Source organism: Mirounga leonina, unplaced genomic scaffold (genome assembly GCF_011800145.1).
Source record: "Mirounga leonina isolate KUSES-001 unplaced genomic scaffold, KU_Mleo_1.0 Mir_125, whole genome shotgun sequence".
In the NCBI taxonomy this organism is placed as follows: Eukaryota; Metazoa; Chordata; class Mammalia; order Carnivora; family Phocidae; genus Mirounga; species Mirounga leonina.
In genome coordinates this window covers 244,526-261,063 of record NW_023270305.1, presented here as the reverse complement: position 1 = coordinate 261,063, position 16,538 = coordinate 244,526, and the positions used below count along the sequence as shown (strand labels likewise).

At 40.9% G+C, this 16,538-nt stretch overlaps 1 protein-coding gene across 1 annotated transcript in view; it reads right to left on the bottom strand.

The window, feature by feature from the left end:
• Window positions 1–16,413, bottom strand: part of GRHL1 (grainyhead like transcription factor 1) — a 49,476-nt gene extending 33,063 nt beyond the window's left edge. Inside the window, exons 1-8 of the mRNA XM_035000568.1 lie at window positions 16,344–16,413; window positions 12,931–13,117; window positions 9,827–9,897; window positions 7,358–7,748; window positions 6,271–6,347; window positions 4,708–4,864; window positions 4,404–4,515; window positions 3,324–3,418 (exon numbers count right to left, since the gene is read on the bottom strand). Of these exons, the coding sequence (XP_034856459.1) occupies window positions 3,324–3,418; window positions 4,404–4,515; window positions 4,708–4,864; window positions 6,271–6,347; window positions 7,358–7,748; window positions 9,827–9,897; window positions 12,931–13,117; window positions 16,344–16,363 (1,110 nt within the window). The 5' untranslated portion in view covers window positions 16,364–16,413. The remainder of the gene's footprint in view (window positions 1–3,323; window positions 3,419–4,403; window positions 4,516–4,707; window positions 4,865–6,270; window positions 6,348–7,357; window positions 7,749–9,826; window positions 9,898–12,930; window positions 13,118–16,343) is intronic.
• Window positions 16,414–16,538: the final 125 nt, after the last annotated feature.

The following is a 16,538-nucleotide window of genomic DNA, read 5'->3' as shown; positions in this document are numbered from 1 at the left end:
CAATGCCCTCAGAACTCACTAATTCTAAACTTCAGCACCTCACCAGAGCTGCACCTTTTAATGTTTCAAAGGTGGACGCCTCTCCCTGCCAAAATTACCTCAAGCAGCTGATCTCAGCTGCACATTTGAAGGGAAGAAATCTGATTATAAAGGTATTCCACAAGGGAATATGAGTGTCTGATGGACTTTAACTTGTCCAGAGGTGTCTGCCGCTTTAAAAGAAGCCTGGCTACCAAGACAAATCTAACTTCGTGTGGAAGACAGGAAAATGAACTGAAATAGGTCTGCATAGCAGAGAGGTTAGGGCCACCTGGGGGACTGTTTCTAAGCTATCTCGGCTTTTCAAAGCAGCTTCCTCTTCCTTGCTACTTGAAAACTCATGACATGACTTTTTACAAGTTCCATAATTTCTTCAAGTTCCTATGGGAAGAGCAGGTATATGATAACACTGATGGACGGGAGTGGATATAGGGACAGCATATGGTAAGTCTAGTTTGGGCAGTGTTCTTCCCAAACTGGAACATAAGCCATGGTGTTCAAGATTCCTCCTATGTCCTCAAAATATAGTCACCCCCAAAGTGAGCCACAGAAGCTACAGGAAGATTCAGATGTCAACATGGGGCCAGAATTCTGGTTTTACTCATCCTGGCATGGCCAAAAGGGGATATTAGATTTGTTTTTAAAGATTTTATTTTTTATTTATTTATTTGAGACAGAGAGAATGAGAGACAGAGAGCATGAGAGGGAGGAGGGTCAGAGGGAGAAGCAGACTCCCCGCTGAGCAGGGAGCCCGATGTGGGACTCGATCCCGGGACTCCAGGATCATGACCTGAGCCGAAGGCAGTCGCTTAACCAACTGAGCCACCCAGGCGCCCTAGATTTGTTTTTAAAGTGTGTTGGGGAGAAAGGGAATGCCACATATACACTCTTATGTTTGTGGGGGAGAATGAGCAGGAATTAAGAATCAACAAATGTATCCTAAATGAGAACAAGAAAGTGGGCAAACAAAGTGGATACTTTTGAAAAAGAATCAAAAATTTAAAAAATTTATACAAGATTCTGCATGTATACTTGTTCACTCTAGCTTCCCTGGGGCATCAATTACTTTAAGTGTAAAAACAGAAAACATCAACTTGGCCAGGGAAAGCAAAGAATCTAGATACTGAATTCCAACACACGCTTGAAGCTGATGCCTGATATCAGCATCAAAAGGTAACAGCCTCATTAAGAAATGGCACAAACTCCTTCCGGTAGCAGGCAAAGGCTTAAAAACCAAGTCAGCGTTGGGGGTCTGGAAGGGGAAATGAAAACTGAATTTACCTACATCAATGAACAAGTAGCTATTAAGGCTACTTAAGACACACCTCCAACAACATTTCTCTTTAATACAAATATGCTGAAGGTCTTCGGAATGAAAGCAGCCATTATCCTAACCCATCATCTGGGCTTTCATTACTCCCACCCCAAAGGGTGACACATCAGACAAACAGAACACTCTGCCCACATACTGGGCCTTTCCGCCCAGATCGCCATGCACTCTGACAAGTGCTTATTAATCTTGATGACGTGCCAATGAAAAAGAGAGTTGGCCACCACAGCCTTTTTATTTTCCTAGGGGGATAGAGGGGAGAAAACTGAGCTAGTGAACTAAGGGACTAAACCCAAGGTCACAAGTAAGTCAGAAAAGTAGACTCAGGACTTATATGTTGCCAATCACCTCCTCCACGATTTCTCAATTAGTCCCTAATGGCAAACAGGAAGTCTATCTCTATTTTGCTTTAAGAACACAAGCACCCGGAGGGCACAGGGCCAGCTGTTCTTATAGGCTGCTGAGTCCTACTATGATATTTAATTTCAAAGTAACTGTAGCAACAATTACATAAAATGAAAAGTTTTTTTTTCCTCCTAACAGCTCTTCTGTAGTGAATTCACAGTTTAATCAAGTGCCAGACTCTGGACTAAGCAACCTGAGGACACTTGTATAGGATCAAGGTGGTCGGCAAGAAGCCCTTCAAGCGAAAGCAATAACCTACATTTCCAGGCTGGCAGACCCAGCTCACCATATCCTCCACTGAAGACACACTTTTGCCTTAGACAGGATGCCCCCAATAAGAAAGGAAAGCAATTATAATGCAAAGTTCACGCCGTTCTCAAGAATCCAGTCATAGGATTTTTTTTAAAAGCAACCTTAGGTAGTACAAAATGAAGTTATGCAATAACTAATACCTAATGCTGTCTTATTCCATCACTGCTAAACTTCCCATTGAATAAGTAAAAGAAAAAATAAAAAAGGTTGAGAAGGACAGGAAGGTGGTCCTCGCTTCGTACCTGGTCCTGGACGTAGAGCAGTGCCCCGCACACTGCAAGTCTGCAACGCGCACTCAACCTCAGCTCCACGCCACTGCCCACAAACGAGTGTGCGTTTCTACTGTGATGCCTGAGCTGCCAATTTTTCAAGTAGCCTAAAGAAAAAACTATATACCAAACCCCTATAATTCTGTGAAAGGGGGATTATACCAAAAGAATGCTGTGGGAAGGGCAGAAATAGACTTATGGGAATGCTTAATTTTTCTTGCAAGGATCAAACACTCCAGTTAGGATGATCCAAATGACCATGTGAATCGAGGCAACTCTTCAAGAGGAAAAGCCCTAGAGAGGAGAACCTTACTCTAGCTGTATTTGAAAGTAACGGTAGGGGAGTACTGCTAACAAAAACTTGTATTTAAGAGCCTTTCTGAAGAAACTCCAACAGCTTCATAAGCATTGTTTCAATAATCCACACAACGTGCCCGCAGGAGGGAAGAGGCCGGTATTAACGCCACTCTGCAAATAAGGAAAAGGAGCACAGGATACGGGGCGTCAGGCTCCCCGACAAATAGCGTGCAGTGCCAGGCTTCCCCCACCACCTGCAGGTTCACACACTGCACCACACGTGCTGAAGCAGGTTGACAAAAATTGTCCTTTTTGGAGGAAGGAGAGGGCACAAGGACAGTTTCGTAACATCTGGAAGAAGCTGTACTTTCAAAAAAATGTAAAATAACGAAAAGAGAGAAAGTCAAGAATCCAGCTGGCTCTGCTAAGTCAGAAGGAAGAGCACAGCTGATGAGACAACAGCTATTTCTCCCAGTCTTGTCTCATTTTCATGCACTTCATGACTTAATGGCTCTAACCTGTCCTCTTACTGAGCTTATTCTCCCTATTCCTCAGCAAAAGAACAAAAACATGTAAAACCATAAAAAAAAATCAGTTGTCAAATCATTAAGCTCCTCCCACTTTCCCTCAAAAAGCTGGAAGCGGAGGAGTCCCTGGACTCCGTTACCTACCTTTGCTTCATCATTAATGTCCCAAGTGAAGGAAATGGCATTATACGCAATCTCCTCAATGTTACTGATGGTATTGAAGCTTTCTTTATAGTCAGCTACATGAGTGATGAAAAAGAAAGGGAAATCGTGATTTCTGGTTCCAAAGTGAGACTGCAGCAGTTCAAAGTAAGACTGCAGCAGTTCAAAGTAAGATTCCGTTTTCTATATTACTGTCTCCGAAAAATGTAAATGAACATATTGTTGGGTTGAAAAAGGTTCAAAAGATGAAGAAAAAGAATCACAGGATTTTTAAAATACAGGTAAGCTTAGACATATTTAATTTTTTCCCATTATGTCAAAATTAAGATATTTGGGACTAAAAAGTTTAAGTAACTGTCCCAAGGTCACAAAACTAGCCCAGAGAACCAAGATTAGAACTCAGCTCTTTTAATTTTTCTGAAAAGAGAACGTTACAAAAGACAAAAGAGGTAACACTAAGATAAAGGACCATCTTGTGATACAGACAAGGATTTTATGCAAAAATTATATACACGGCAAGAACAGCCATTCTCATAAAGCCACTTCATTAAATACGGATTTGCCCAGGTCTGCAGCTATACCCCAAGTGATACATCACAGGGTCTCTTTAAAGACAGAAGAGTATAGCAGGACAGTTCAACATGTAACCAGGGGAGATGGTTAGGTAAATGCCCACCAGCAGTATTTGCTTTTACTTGTTTATTTAGGTTTTTTCTCCCGACTTTACCATCATCTACAAATAATCAGTAGCTCTTGAAGAAGACATTTCACCTCAAAAACTTTGCAGACCAAAGAGCAGGGCACTCTTATGCGAGCAAGCTCTGGAGCTTCTGGTCCAGTGTCATCTGGAGAGCCACTGCTTGGGCCACATGTCCTTATGAAAGAAGTAATGTTAAAAGCACTGATTCCAGGAGGCCAAGAACAGTGTTTGGAACAGATCAGTAGCTGGCATAAAAATTCAAATGCTTTCGGCAGGAAGCTGATCACTGCCAAAAATAACTGGCATTGGAAAACTGGATGCTTGCACCTCTGGGAATAAAAGCAGGCTCTGGAGCTACTTACCTATGTCAATGCATCTTTGTTTAGCCGTGTGCTGCCGGGAGTGCCAGTATTTCCAATGCCTTAACTGATCTTCTCTGCTTTTGTCTTCTGCAAAAACCACCATGATCACACTCTATGAAAGAGAATGCATTATAATATAAAGACACTAAAGGGTGAGTATCTGTTAGAAATCTTACTTAGTGTTCTATTTTACAGTTAAAGCTGAAAACTGCAATTTTAGATCTTCATTTAGATCTTCTTCAGACCCAGGAATATTAAGCTCTGACTAGCTTTCCTGGAGAAGAGAACTAAGAGCAGAACTTACTCGGACTTTGCTGATGGGCCGGTGGATCCCCTCGCTGCTGGTCACCTCCTTCAAGGTGACAGGGTAGAACTGGCCTTTGTTCAGGTAGGTCATGGTGCTATCTCCTGGCTTCTGTCGAAGCGATTTTGAGGCTTCTAGGGTATATTCAAAGTTGTTCCTAAAGAACAAAAAAAGCCACAGCTCTCTAATCCACTCTTTTGGAAGCTTTCTTTATGCGTTAGCGCGATCTTGAAATGCTTCAGTGTGGATGTATGCAAATAGCCAACTACCAGGAAACATCCAACTGACTATGTCATATTATAAATAGCATTTGCTACTTCTTGCATGATAAATATAATCTTAAGTAACACAAATATTCTCAAATCTCTCATATGCAGGGCCACAAAATGCCTACTAGAAATTCTATGAAGTTAATAAGGTTAAAAATTAGTTTAGAAGCTATGGATATTAAAAATACTAGAAGCTGAAAAGGACTTTGGAAGGAAATCTCACAAGACATGTTGCCAATTTGGTATTTACTCAGCAAAGGTTGCAAACAGGTGGCTGGTAGGCCTCTGATTAAATTTGATTTGGTCTGCACAGCACTTTTTGTTATTTTTGCTTGTAATTTAAATGTCTTTGGATGGGCACTACACAGTTCTCTACATTTACTATCACCTTAAAGTAACATGCATATATCTCCCTCGAGTTGTTTAATAACCTTCCTAGACCAGAGGTCGAAAATTACACCTATTTTTATAAATAAAGTTTTATTGAAATAAGCCACACCCTTTATTTATGTATTACCTATAGCTGCTTTTGTGCCGCAGCGGCAGAGCTGGGCAGTTGCAACAGAGGCTGTAAGGCCCACAAAGATTAAATATGTACTATCTGATCCTTTACAGAAAAAGTTTGCTGACGCCTATCTTAGATCCTAAAGGCATTTGAGTTTGTGACTCCTGTACCTTGAGGCAGGTCTTTAAGGGAAATCTCAATTCCCATAAAATCCTAGACTTTAAAAAATAAACTGTTTTTACTCCAAAATACAACATACAAAAAATGCATAAGACAAAATTATAAAATGAAATTCTAAATGCTTTTAAAAAATATCTGAAGGTGTTTGTACATTTTCATAATTAACTTGGAAGATACTCATATTCCCGGCACGAGGTACAATTTTGTGAGGTTTTAAAAGAAGAGGTTGTCGGGGTCAGAAAAAAGCTAACTTCATTTATTTTACCACTAGTAAGGGTAATAAAAAATCCACTTGATGTTATTCCTAAATTCTCACAGAATTATATGTTTTTGGAAACAGAAGGGAGCTCAGAGACCTAATTTAATCCCCTCATCTCTTCTTTTAGATTCCATTCTACCATCACATAAAGAAACTGAAAGACAGAAAAAGCACCAACACCAAGAATTAAAGAAACATGAAACACAGTACAGAGTTCAAAATTAAATTCACTAAAGCAAATGTCCTCTAGCAAAGATAATACCACCAAAGCCACCTCTGATTTTCCAATATCAAATTAACAAGTCATTAAAAGCTGAAAGTTAAAAATCAAATTAAAAGACAACTATTACCCAGAAACACTGTCAAAAACATAGTCCTCTGAATTCATGCCAGGCATCCGTAGACTGAGATCCGAGGGGAAGAAAACCTGAAATATCAATGTAATAAGCCACAACTATTTAACTGGTTATCAGGCTTACTAAAGACCAATATGTGGTACAGCACAGAAGTATGTGGCTTACAGCAACCCATTACTCATTCGATACTCATTTTAAAATAAAAATTGTAACTCTACAAAAAAGTTCTGAAGGAAAAATATCCATTTTATATGCCACTCAATTAGATGAAGACAATCTCTGCAGGTGCTCCCCCAGAGTGCTGCCTTATCCCTTTTTCCCAACTTCCCCACACATCTCAATTCTGTTCAAACTCTAGAATCTGCCACCAAAATCTCATGACTTTTAGGGATCATCACACCAAGTGAAGATACATTATCAAGTCTGCACCAGCGCTGGATGGACTGGTGCATTTTCTCAGAAGAGGCTACTATTCTACTCCTAACTCCATAAGCAGAGGGCTGTTCCTTTACCCATGAGACTTAAATATGGCTTCAAACATCTTCATTCCCTAACTTGTACCTGAGAGGTGTTCATCACCACAAAAGCCCCAAAGCATTTGGAGTTACTCTGTAAATTTCACACAATGCGTTCATCATCAACATCTACTGCCTCCCTGACTCAACTACCAACTGAGAGAGACCAAGCAAATCCATGAGAAGTCATTTTATATTGAGACCAATTGCCAGAATCTTGTTTTGGTCTAGGGCAAAAGCTGAAAACAGACTTATGTGGAGATATCTGTTGTTGATGGGAGATTATGTATGGGGTTCTCTTTCTCCAACAAATCACTTAGCTGAAATCATAATTGTTAACTCAAATGCTGGTAAGATTAGCCATGTGCCCTTGATAATAATTTCTGGTTTTGTAGGTTTAGTTTACAAATTATACCCATGGGCCTTTTCTCGTTAAAAAAAAAATCTTTTGTTCCTAATCCATTCATTTCAGGGTGAGTTTCAAGCTTACATAACAAGGAAGAGGTGGAACCCAATACTTATACAAACACACAAACGTCTTAGGAAGATGCTTGCATTTCCTGTACCTCCTGAACGCCTTCCTTGAAGGTCTCTGAGAAGGTAGAGTCTGGAGTTCGCCTTTGAGCATTTGGGGGTTGAGCACCAGAGCTGAACTGGTCAGCATTAAGGTTCCGGTCGAAAACCACCACCCGCTCAGTGGGCTCAGGATGATATACTGCTGGAGAGATTCCCACAGCAAAGCCATGGGGCTGGGTTTCTGTCTTGATGGAGTGGGTAGGCATTGTTGCTATGGAGACAGTGACTGTTGTATCAGGAGCTGTTAGATGGCCTCTCTTATCAATGCCCAGTTGGTTGCCATGGGGAAGGACAATGTTAAATGGCACATTTTTCAGTACTTGCACTCTGTTTTCTCCAGCAGAAATGAGGGACTGCTCAGTCACATTTGGTATGCTGTTTCTTTAAGAAAAAAAAAAAGAAAACTGTGTTTTTAAACTCAATGCTGATACAGTTCTTTGACAATTTTTATTTTCCTAATGGCAATGGGCCATTGGGTCCCATGCAATAGTAATAATAATAATAATACACTTGGGAGAAACGAAATAAATAGAAAATGGCAATGACAACCCATTACTAGAGCAAGAAAAAAAGACTTCATGGTTAATCAGTCATAAAATCCAAAAGTATCAAGTAAAATTTCATTTGAAATCTAGAGAACTCAGAGCTCTCCTCTACTACACTTTCTTTTCAATAATCCTAATACAGTGGTCATATTTCACTAGAAGCCTGAAGCTGCAAACATAACTGGCTGGAGCAGTATGGTGCTTTAAGCACAGACTCTAGAGTCATTTTGCCTTGGTTCAAATTCTGTGACCTGTGGAAAGCTATTTCATCTCTTAGTAAGTACATGCTCATCTATAAAATGGGGGTAATTATGCTATCTATCTATCCTCACAAGGTTGTGACGAGGATGAAATGAGACGAGGTGCTGAAACGTGTTATGATGATGCCTGGCGCACAAGGGCTCAAGAAATATGAACGGTTATCATTTGGCCACCACTTTTCCTAGTACTTACACTTATTTGGCTTTCTCTACACCAAAAGGAAACTGAAGGTTACATTGTACCGGTAGATATATTTGCATAAAATTACTTTTGGTTTAATAAATATTCAGGGCAACAGAAGATGATTTCTAGTCCAGGGTAAAATTAATGAATTTTCAAACAATATAGGCTGATACCTTTAAGGAAAAAAAGCAACTTGGCAGTTTTGTACATTTCAGATCAATGAAATGTTCTAATGAACCATAAATTCACTCCCAAGAATTTATCCTAATGAAAGAAAAAAAGGAAAAAGCTATCTAGAAAGTTGTTTGTCAAGGCTTTGTAGTAGTGTAAAAAAAAAAAAAAAAAATTAGAGCCTTAATGTTAGGATAACTAAGTTTTGCTTAAAAGCTATAGCAAAAATAAATAAACATTTAATTTAAAAGTTGGAGAAGAGGGTAGAGTAGATCAAACAGGAGGAATTATGTTAGTAACTTTTGAAGCTAGTAATGATACACATAGGCGTATATTATTTCTCTACTTTTGTTGTTTGAAAATACCCATAATAAAAAGTAACATAATAAAAGCCGTAAGTCCTTCTCCAAAGGGTAATTATGAAGATTAAAATAGCAACACAGAAAAGACTTATGGAAGGGATTAAGTAGAAGAACACAAACTACCAAATGTGAATACACACCACAACCACATAAAAGGTGCATGCACACCCAAACAGTAAATAATTGAGATAGTGGGATTCTGAGTGTTCACTGTTTCTTTAAAAATATTTTACTCCTGGGTGCCTAGGAAGCTTAGTCGGTGACACGTCAGACTTGATTTCAGCTCAGGTCATGATCTCAGGATTGTGAGACTGAGGCCCATGTCGGGCTCCAAGCTAGGTGTGGAGTCTGCTTATGATTCTCTCTCTCCCTCTGCCCCCTCTTTTCACACTCTCTAAATAAATAAATAGATTGATAGATAATATGAATAAATATATTTATTTCTATTACTAATAGAACACGGGGAAATTTACAAGGTATGTTTAAATTATTTTTCACGACTATAAAAGCCTTAATGTTCTGAAAGTTTTAACCGAAATAATCTAAAATAACTTCAAGAGGAGTTTGGAAATACAGCTGCTTCATTAAGCTTTACTTAGGCCATTATTCAAGATCATTGATACTTAATTTTTTTTTAAAGGACTCCCACCTTTGCATTAAATGCCACACCCTTCTCAAGAGAAACTCAAAGACAAATAAGGGAACAGTTTGCTTACATTATTACTAAAAACATCCCTCCACAGAAAAAGAAAGTTAATGCTTTGTTTTGCAGAAAAGGCAACTATGTCTAAAGAAACTGGCAACTTCTCAGAGCAACAGAATCATAATTATCACCTATTTCTTCCACTAGAGCTTTTTCATTTAAACTCCTGTTTTATTTTCACAGAAACCTGTGAAAATACAACAGTACTATTTTATGCTCTCTATTAGACATTACCTTTTGCTGTGATCTGGCTCTGGGTGCTCAACATCTGGCTTTGCTGTTGATGACCTCCTCTCTCTTGGAACCTTAGATATTAATAAACATGATACAATTTAGTTCTCACTTAGTGGAGTCTAGATTCAGCCTCTTATTTTTCAGTTAAGTTCAACCACTCATATGTCTACTTGATTGCCTACTAAATGCCAGGCTGTGGGGATACACAATGAATAAGACAGTGTCTGCCCTCAAGAGCTTACAAATCTTGTCATGAGATTAATATGTAAAAACTGACGATTCTTTAGTTGCCAAATAAACTCAGGGCATCACAAATTTACTTTGTCATTGAGTTTGGGTTTCATCTCTTAAAAAAAAAAAGTACTTCTGGCTTGGTTTTACCCATTTATCCATGCTATGGAATAAAGAAGCTACTGAAAACACAACTGGACTCTCAGCATCCTCGCTGCTCCTTTTCTCTACCCTTCCTTTCAGATCAAATGCACAATCAAAAGGATCAGGCATGCTAACAGTTCATTTCCAAAATCCAAGTGCTGGCTTCAAATGATACATTTCTTCAGATACTCTGGGATTCATATATCTGACACCCAAAGGACAAACCGAACTCAGTTTGTTCTATGCCTTTTTTGATTCTGTTCTTCTTTACACAGGAGGTGAAAGCAGGCTAACATTACAGGTGTACTGTAGACATCAACCCACTCGAGACTAATTCCAAACATGTACTCCAAAACGGCTAAATGTTTGAGACTCTTTTCATTGTGAATGTATAAACAGAATTACCTTTAAACACAAAATAAATTGTTTCATGTGTTAACAATGTGCTTTTAAAGCTTTATCAAAGTTATTATGTAGGGGTGCCTGGGTGGCTCAGTCGGTTAAGTGTCTGACTCTCGATCTCAGCTCAGGTCTTGATCTCAGGGTCATGACTTCAAGCCCAGGGTTGGGCTCCACACTGGGCGTGGAGCCTACTTAAAAAGTTATTATGTAAGGGGCACCTGGGTGGCTCAGTCGTTAAGCGTCTGCCTTCGGCTCAGGTCCTGATCCCAGGGTCCTGGGATCGAGCCCCGCATTGGGCTCCCTGTTCCGCGGGAAGCCTGCTTCTCCCTCCCCCATTCCCCCTGCTTGTGTTCCCTCTCTCGCTGTGTCTCTCTCCGTCAAATAAATAAATAAAATCTTAAAAAAAAAAAAAAGAAAAAAGTTATTATGTAAAAACGACAGATGGTTATACCCAAAGAACTGAAACAAATCAGTTCATTTAAAAAAGAAAATAATGCTACACCTGTCATAAGAAGCCTGACATAGTACTAAAATTGTCACCCACATGTCTGTGGACAGACATAATGATTTATCTCCTCCTAAGCTGTAAAATACTTTTAGGACCCTTTATTTAAAACACATACACATACAACCCCTGCAATCAGTATTATTACATCAGTCTCTCTGGCACTAAACTTGTTGGTTTTCTCCCATTCTCAAAAGTTTCAGTTACAAATACGTAACACTTCAAACTTCATAATTAATACTTAGGAACTTATGATTTTTACACTGATTGAGTCAAGAAAACAAGACATAAGAAGAACAGATATTCCACTTCGAAGGAATTCTTCGGCTCTACTACCCGGGCTAAGATTTCTTCCAGCATCGTTAGTTACTACAGAAGTTTCCCTTCATATTCAAAGGAAAAAAACAAAACAAAACTTACCTCAGTCTCTCAAACACAACAAGCTGGATACATGGTCTCATATGAGAAAATAATGAAATCTTTTGTTTAGGTCCCACCCTAATTTGGTAATCATAATCAAGCTATCTTCTTTGCTTTTTTCCCTCCGCATCTCTCTCTTTTTTAAAAGAGTTTATTTATTTAAGACACACACACACACACAGAGCGAGAGCACAAGCAGGGGGAACTGGAGGCAGAGGGAGAGGGAGAAGCAGACTTCCCACAGAGCAGGGATCCAGACGGCAGGCTTGATCCCAAGACCCTGGGATCATGACCTGAGCTGAAGGGGCAGCCGTTTAACGACCGAACCACCCAGACGCCTCCACTCTCTGCATTTCTTACATTCAGGAAATAATACAGTGCCAGAATGTAACAAAAGGTAAGCAACTGATGAATCTAGGTGAAAGTATCTGGGAGTTAATCGTCTGAATAAATTGAAGTTTTCTATAGGTCTGGAAGTTTTAAAAACAAAAATATGGCAAAAATCACCACATACTATTACTGAGCAGAAAGAAGAATGCCAAAGAATATAGCAAGCAAAGGACGTTCCACAGGAGACAGCATGGCATGCTGAAGAGGATGACTCTGGCACAATCCAGACCAGGCCTGAAATCCTGGCTGCAACACATACTAGTTGTGTGACCCGTGAACTTAATTTATTCCCATCTGCAAAACAGGGATCATACCACATATTTTGGAGGCTTTCTGGAGGGATCAGAAATAACATGCATGCCAGTAACATGTGTAGCGTGAAAGAGGTACTCAGTAAGTGGTGGCCAGTATTATTAGGACAGTGATGAAGATACAGATCTCCAGACAGGAACATCACATAAAACTCCAGGCAGAGAACAGACTGTATTTAATTAAGACTAATCTATAGAAATAGGCAACAAAATATATCCTGATCTTAGAACTAGAAAGTCCAAGACTAGAATATAGCTTTTTTTCCTTCATGAATCCTACAATCAAATCAGAGGGTCTGTGATACCATGTAAGGAAAAGGAAATCACTCTGACTACATCAGAATAAAGGTTACAGCACAGGTAAATGAACCACTGTCTGCTCTTCAGGGCACTAAGAAGTCTCCTTGGTAAAACGTCCAATCTCAGTAAGACACATCTACCATCTTCTTTTATGGTAGCTTCACCTTTCAGATCGAGCTAGAACAGGGGCTACTTCACCCATTTTAAAAACAACCCTTTGATTCTATGATCATAGATTTTCAGCTTTGAACCACAGTAAGTCAAAGCACTCATTAAACTATTTATAGTCACTAGAGAAGCAACTTGCATTACATTCTACCAGCAAATTACTGTTTTATATGCTGTTGAATCAAGTGCATCTTGGACTGTTGTTAGGTTTTTAAAAGAGAAGTCACGTCTACCTTGTAATAGTCATACAGCAAGCCCAGTGCAGCTGCACTGTCTTCATCTCCATTGATGCTCATCATCGCTTTGGTTGCTGCAGTGAGAGGGTTTTCCAGGAACGATTTCCAGGCTTCATCCTCACTAGTATAGGAGCGCCGCTGTGGATAAAGTGCTTCATTCTGAAGAACCAATACTGGCCGTTTGCTTCAGAGAAATTAAAAACACATATATAGATAGATCTCACTTTTTACCGCAAGGCACCATAAGCTAATTTTTAAAAGACCCAAACAACCAATTCCTTGATATTCTAATAAAAGAGCCCAACGACCCACCCCAGCAAAGTAAATTAAGACAAAACCAGGAGACAACCCACTTGAATGCACACCAACGGTTCCCCCCCACCCCCCACCCCAAGACATTCGCTGTTGAGGCAGCCAGGGAACCTGCAGTTAAACTATACATGTGACCCAGGATATGCTATTTGGCAAAACAAAACAAAACAAAACAAAACAAAACAACACTCCAAGAAAATGCCAGGCTATTCAAATACTTAAGTAAACAAACACAAGGACAAAGGAAGGCAAAACAGAACATCCATTCTCCTCAGACATCTACCGTCAGGACTGTACCCTCTTAAAGAGAGTATACATGGTTCAATCATCATGCTGCTACATGTTAACTTCCCTCTTTCTCCTGTTGATACCATGCCTTAAAAACTTTCCTACCCACAAACCAGGGAGAGAGGAGGAGGGGGAGGAAAGAAAAAGAGCGACTTCGTTTAATCCTTGGGGGTATATGAGAAAGTTAGAATATTCTACTGATTACCAGCAGATTGAGCATGGAATGTGGCCAAAGGGGACTGTAAATCAATAAGGAGGCATAATTTTCTGGCATGGGAGTTAACTGTTTATCTTAGAGATAAACACTTAAGAATCTACAACAATAAATAAAGCCACTGAACAAAAAGAGCTTTTTAAGAAAATAGGTGGGAAATCTGTTTTTAAAAATCTTTACTAGATTTTCACACTGGGCAAGAACGGTTTCATTTTAACATTGTAGTTTGGTGGGAAAAATCCAGAAAATCAACGGAGATCTTAGTAAAGTCTTACAGAAGATTTAATTTTAAAGATTAAAACAAACATTACCGATTCCAAAAACTTGAAATGTCAACAGTCTCAACAACTGTTCGGTTGGTACTATTTAATGAGTCAATAAGGAGAAAAAGTGGAACACGAACTCCAGCAAAATGAAGCATTTTTTTTTTCTTTTAAGGAAAAGAAATTGTTAATGTTTAAAACTACTCTGAATTATCAGTATTCTAACAAGCAAATTTAAGGATCAGCTCTCATTGCAACACACAAATGAAATATGTAAATGGCCTAAAGGTGACCTACCTACTCTAAAAGTGAATGCAGAAAGATTGATTATCTTTTCAAGTAATCAACAAAGGTTAGGGTTTTGGCAGTCACCCAGGCCCTTTAAAAACAGATACAGATTTTTAAAAAGGAGAACATCTTTGAAAAGGGGTGGGAACACAGAGCAACAACTTAATTTATCCTCAAAATTAGGTCTTATTTCAAAGTCAATGTTTTAAACTCATGTCTAGGCATAAAATCAAGGCATAAAATCCAAATACTAATGACATCTAGTAGGGAAAGCAGTCTTGAGGGGGTATACTATTCTAACACAAAACAAACACAATGAAGCAGTTTATTTAAAAATGAAGGCTGTGTATAAATCTCAAATTCACAATAAATAAATAAATAAACGCACAAAAGGGCATTCCCTACACCATTAGGAGCAGAGTATAACAACCACTGAATCAGTGGTATCTTGGGGTGATTTACTGGTGTACTGCTAAGCTATTATTAATAGTGTAATAGCTACTTCCAGAAGATTATGACAGCACTTGGCTCATTCAATTCCCGTAATGCTAGTTTTTCGGCTTCCCTTCTTCTCCCACCCCCATCCCAAATTTGTACAGGCAACAGAAAATATTTTTTGCAAATGGTTCTGTTTGTGATCACCCTGGAGGTGTCTTACATTTCCAAAGTGTGCCTAAGGCCAAAATTTTAGCTTTGGAAATTTGCCTTATCTAAACCATAAGTCAAGAAATAAACAGTAACCAGTTGCCTGTCTTAGTCTACTTCCTCATATGACAGTCAGGCAGTTGCTAGTCCCGAAAAGCCCGTCACTGCCTTTGGTAAGTCTTAAACCCTTCATCAGTGATCTCTCAAAAGGCTTCTGAAACATATTTCAAGTGATATTTTACCTGCACATTGTACAACACAAGATTCATCCATTTAAGATATCCCATACACAGTATCTATCCTTCCCAGTCAGACAAAGATCGCTTAAATAAAATGATCCTTAACAAATAATCATAAAACTGGAGACCTCTGATCTGGATTTACTGAAGTACACAGATTGGTTTGGTGCGATTTACTTTTTTCCCTAATAGATGTTTTATTTCGCAACAATTTTACACTTACAGAAAAGTTGCAAAGAAAATACAGAAATATCCCTCACCCCGTGTCCCTTAATGTTAACATCTTACATTACCACCTTGCATTTGTTGAAAATATTTCTTTAATCACAAACTCCACAAGGAGTATTAGGACAGTGCGTTCTGTTTATCACCCGGATTTCGAAGATTTCATCTTCTTGATATTTTCTGAAGATTTTTTAATTGCAGTAATCTGTAATTACCATCAATGATGCAAGTGGCAAAATAACTCCTACCACAATTTTCTCACTCACACAGCCAGCCGGGCGCGGTGGGGGGGAAACGCCAGGACACCAGAGCCCTTCAACTTTCCCCCAAATTTCTCCTTTCGGAAGTTCTAGCGGACGGACTGAAGGAGATGGCTGGACGACAAGGGCCTGATTAGCAGAGACGTCTACCTTCCCAGCGGGGCAGCGGGGCCCAAAGAGCTCCGCTGGCGCCCCTGAGCAAAAGCGACCCTGGCGGGGGTCTCGCGCGGCGCGGCGCCCCAATCTCCCTTCCCGCACCCCTGCCAGCGGCAGAGCTGGGACGGGGCGCGCCCGCGCGCTGGTCCCCCTGACGAGGCCGCTGGGGCGGAGCGGGGAGGGAGCTGAGGGGGGTGTCCCCTCACGAACTGCGTCCCCAAGGCAAGGGTCTCCCCGGGGGCTTCGGTGGAACAAAGGCGCGGGGGAGGCGGTGCCGAGGGCAGAGGCCGCGGCGGGGAAGAAAGTGGACGGCGAGACGAGCCCCCCGCCCTCCCGGCCCGCTTCGCGTCCCGCCCGCCCGGCCTCGCCCCGCGCCCCGCGCCCCGCGCCCCGCGCCCGGCCTCGCACCCCCGCCCGCCCGGCCTCGCCTCTCCCGGCCTCGCGGCAGGTGCGGCCGGCCCGGCGCCCAGCGGCGGCCTCAAGCCGCACGGCCCGACTCGCGCGCCGGCGCCTCACTCACTTGTCGTACTCCTGTGTCATCGCGCTTGCTCGCCGCTGCCGGGCCGCAGAACTGGACTTTCGGGTTGGGACAGTACCCCCGATCCGGGGGGGAGGAGGCGGCGGCGGCGGCGGCGGCGGCGGGTCCGGAGCGGCTGCCCCGACGGGTTGGGTTCGCTTTTCTCGCTCTGAGCCGGCTCCGCGCGGGCTGCGCGCT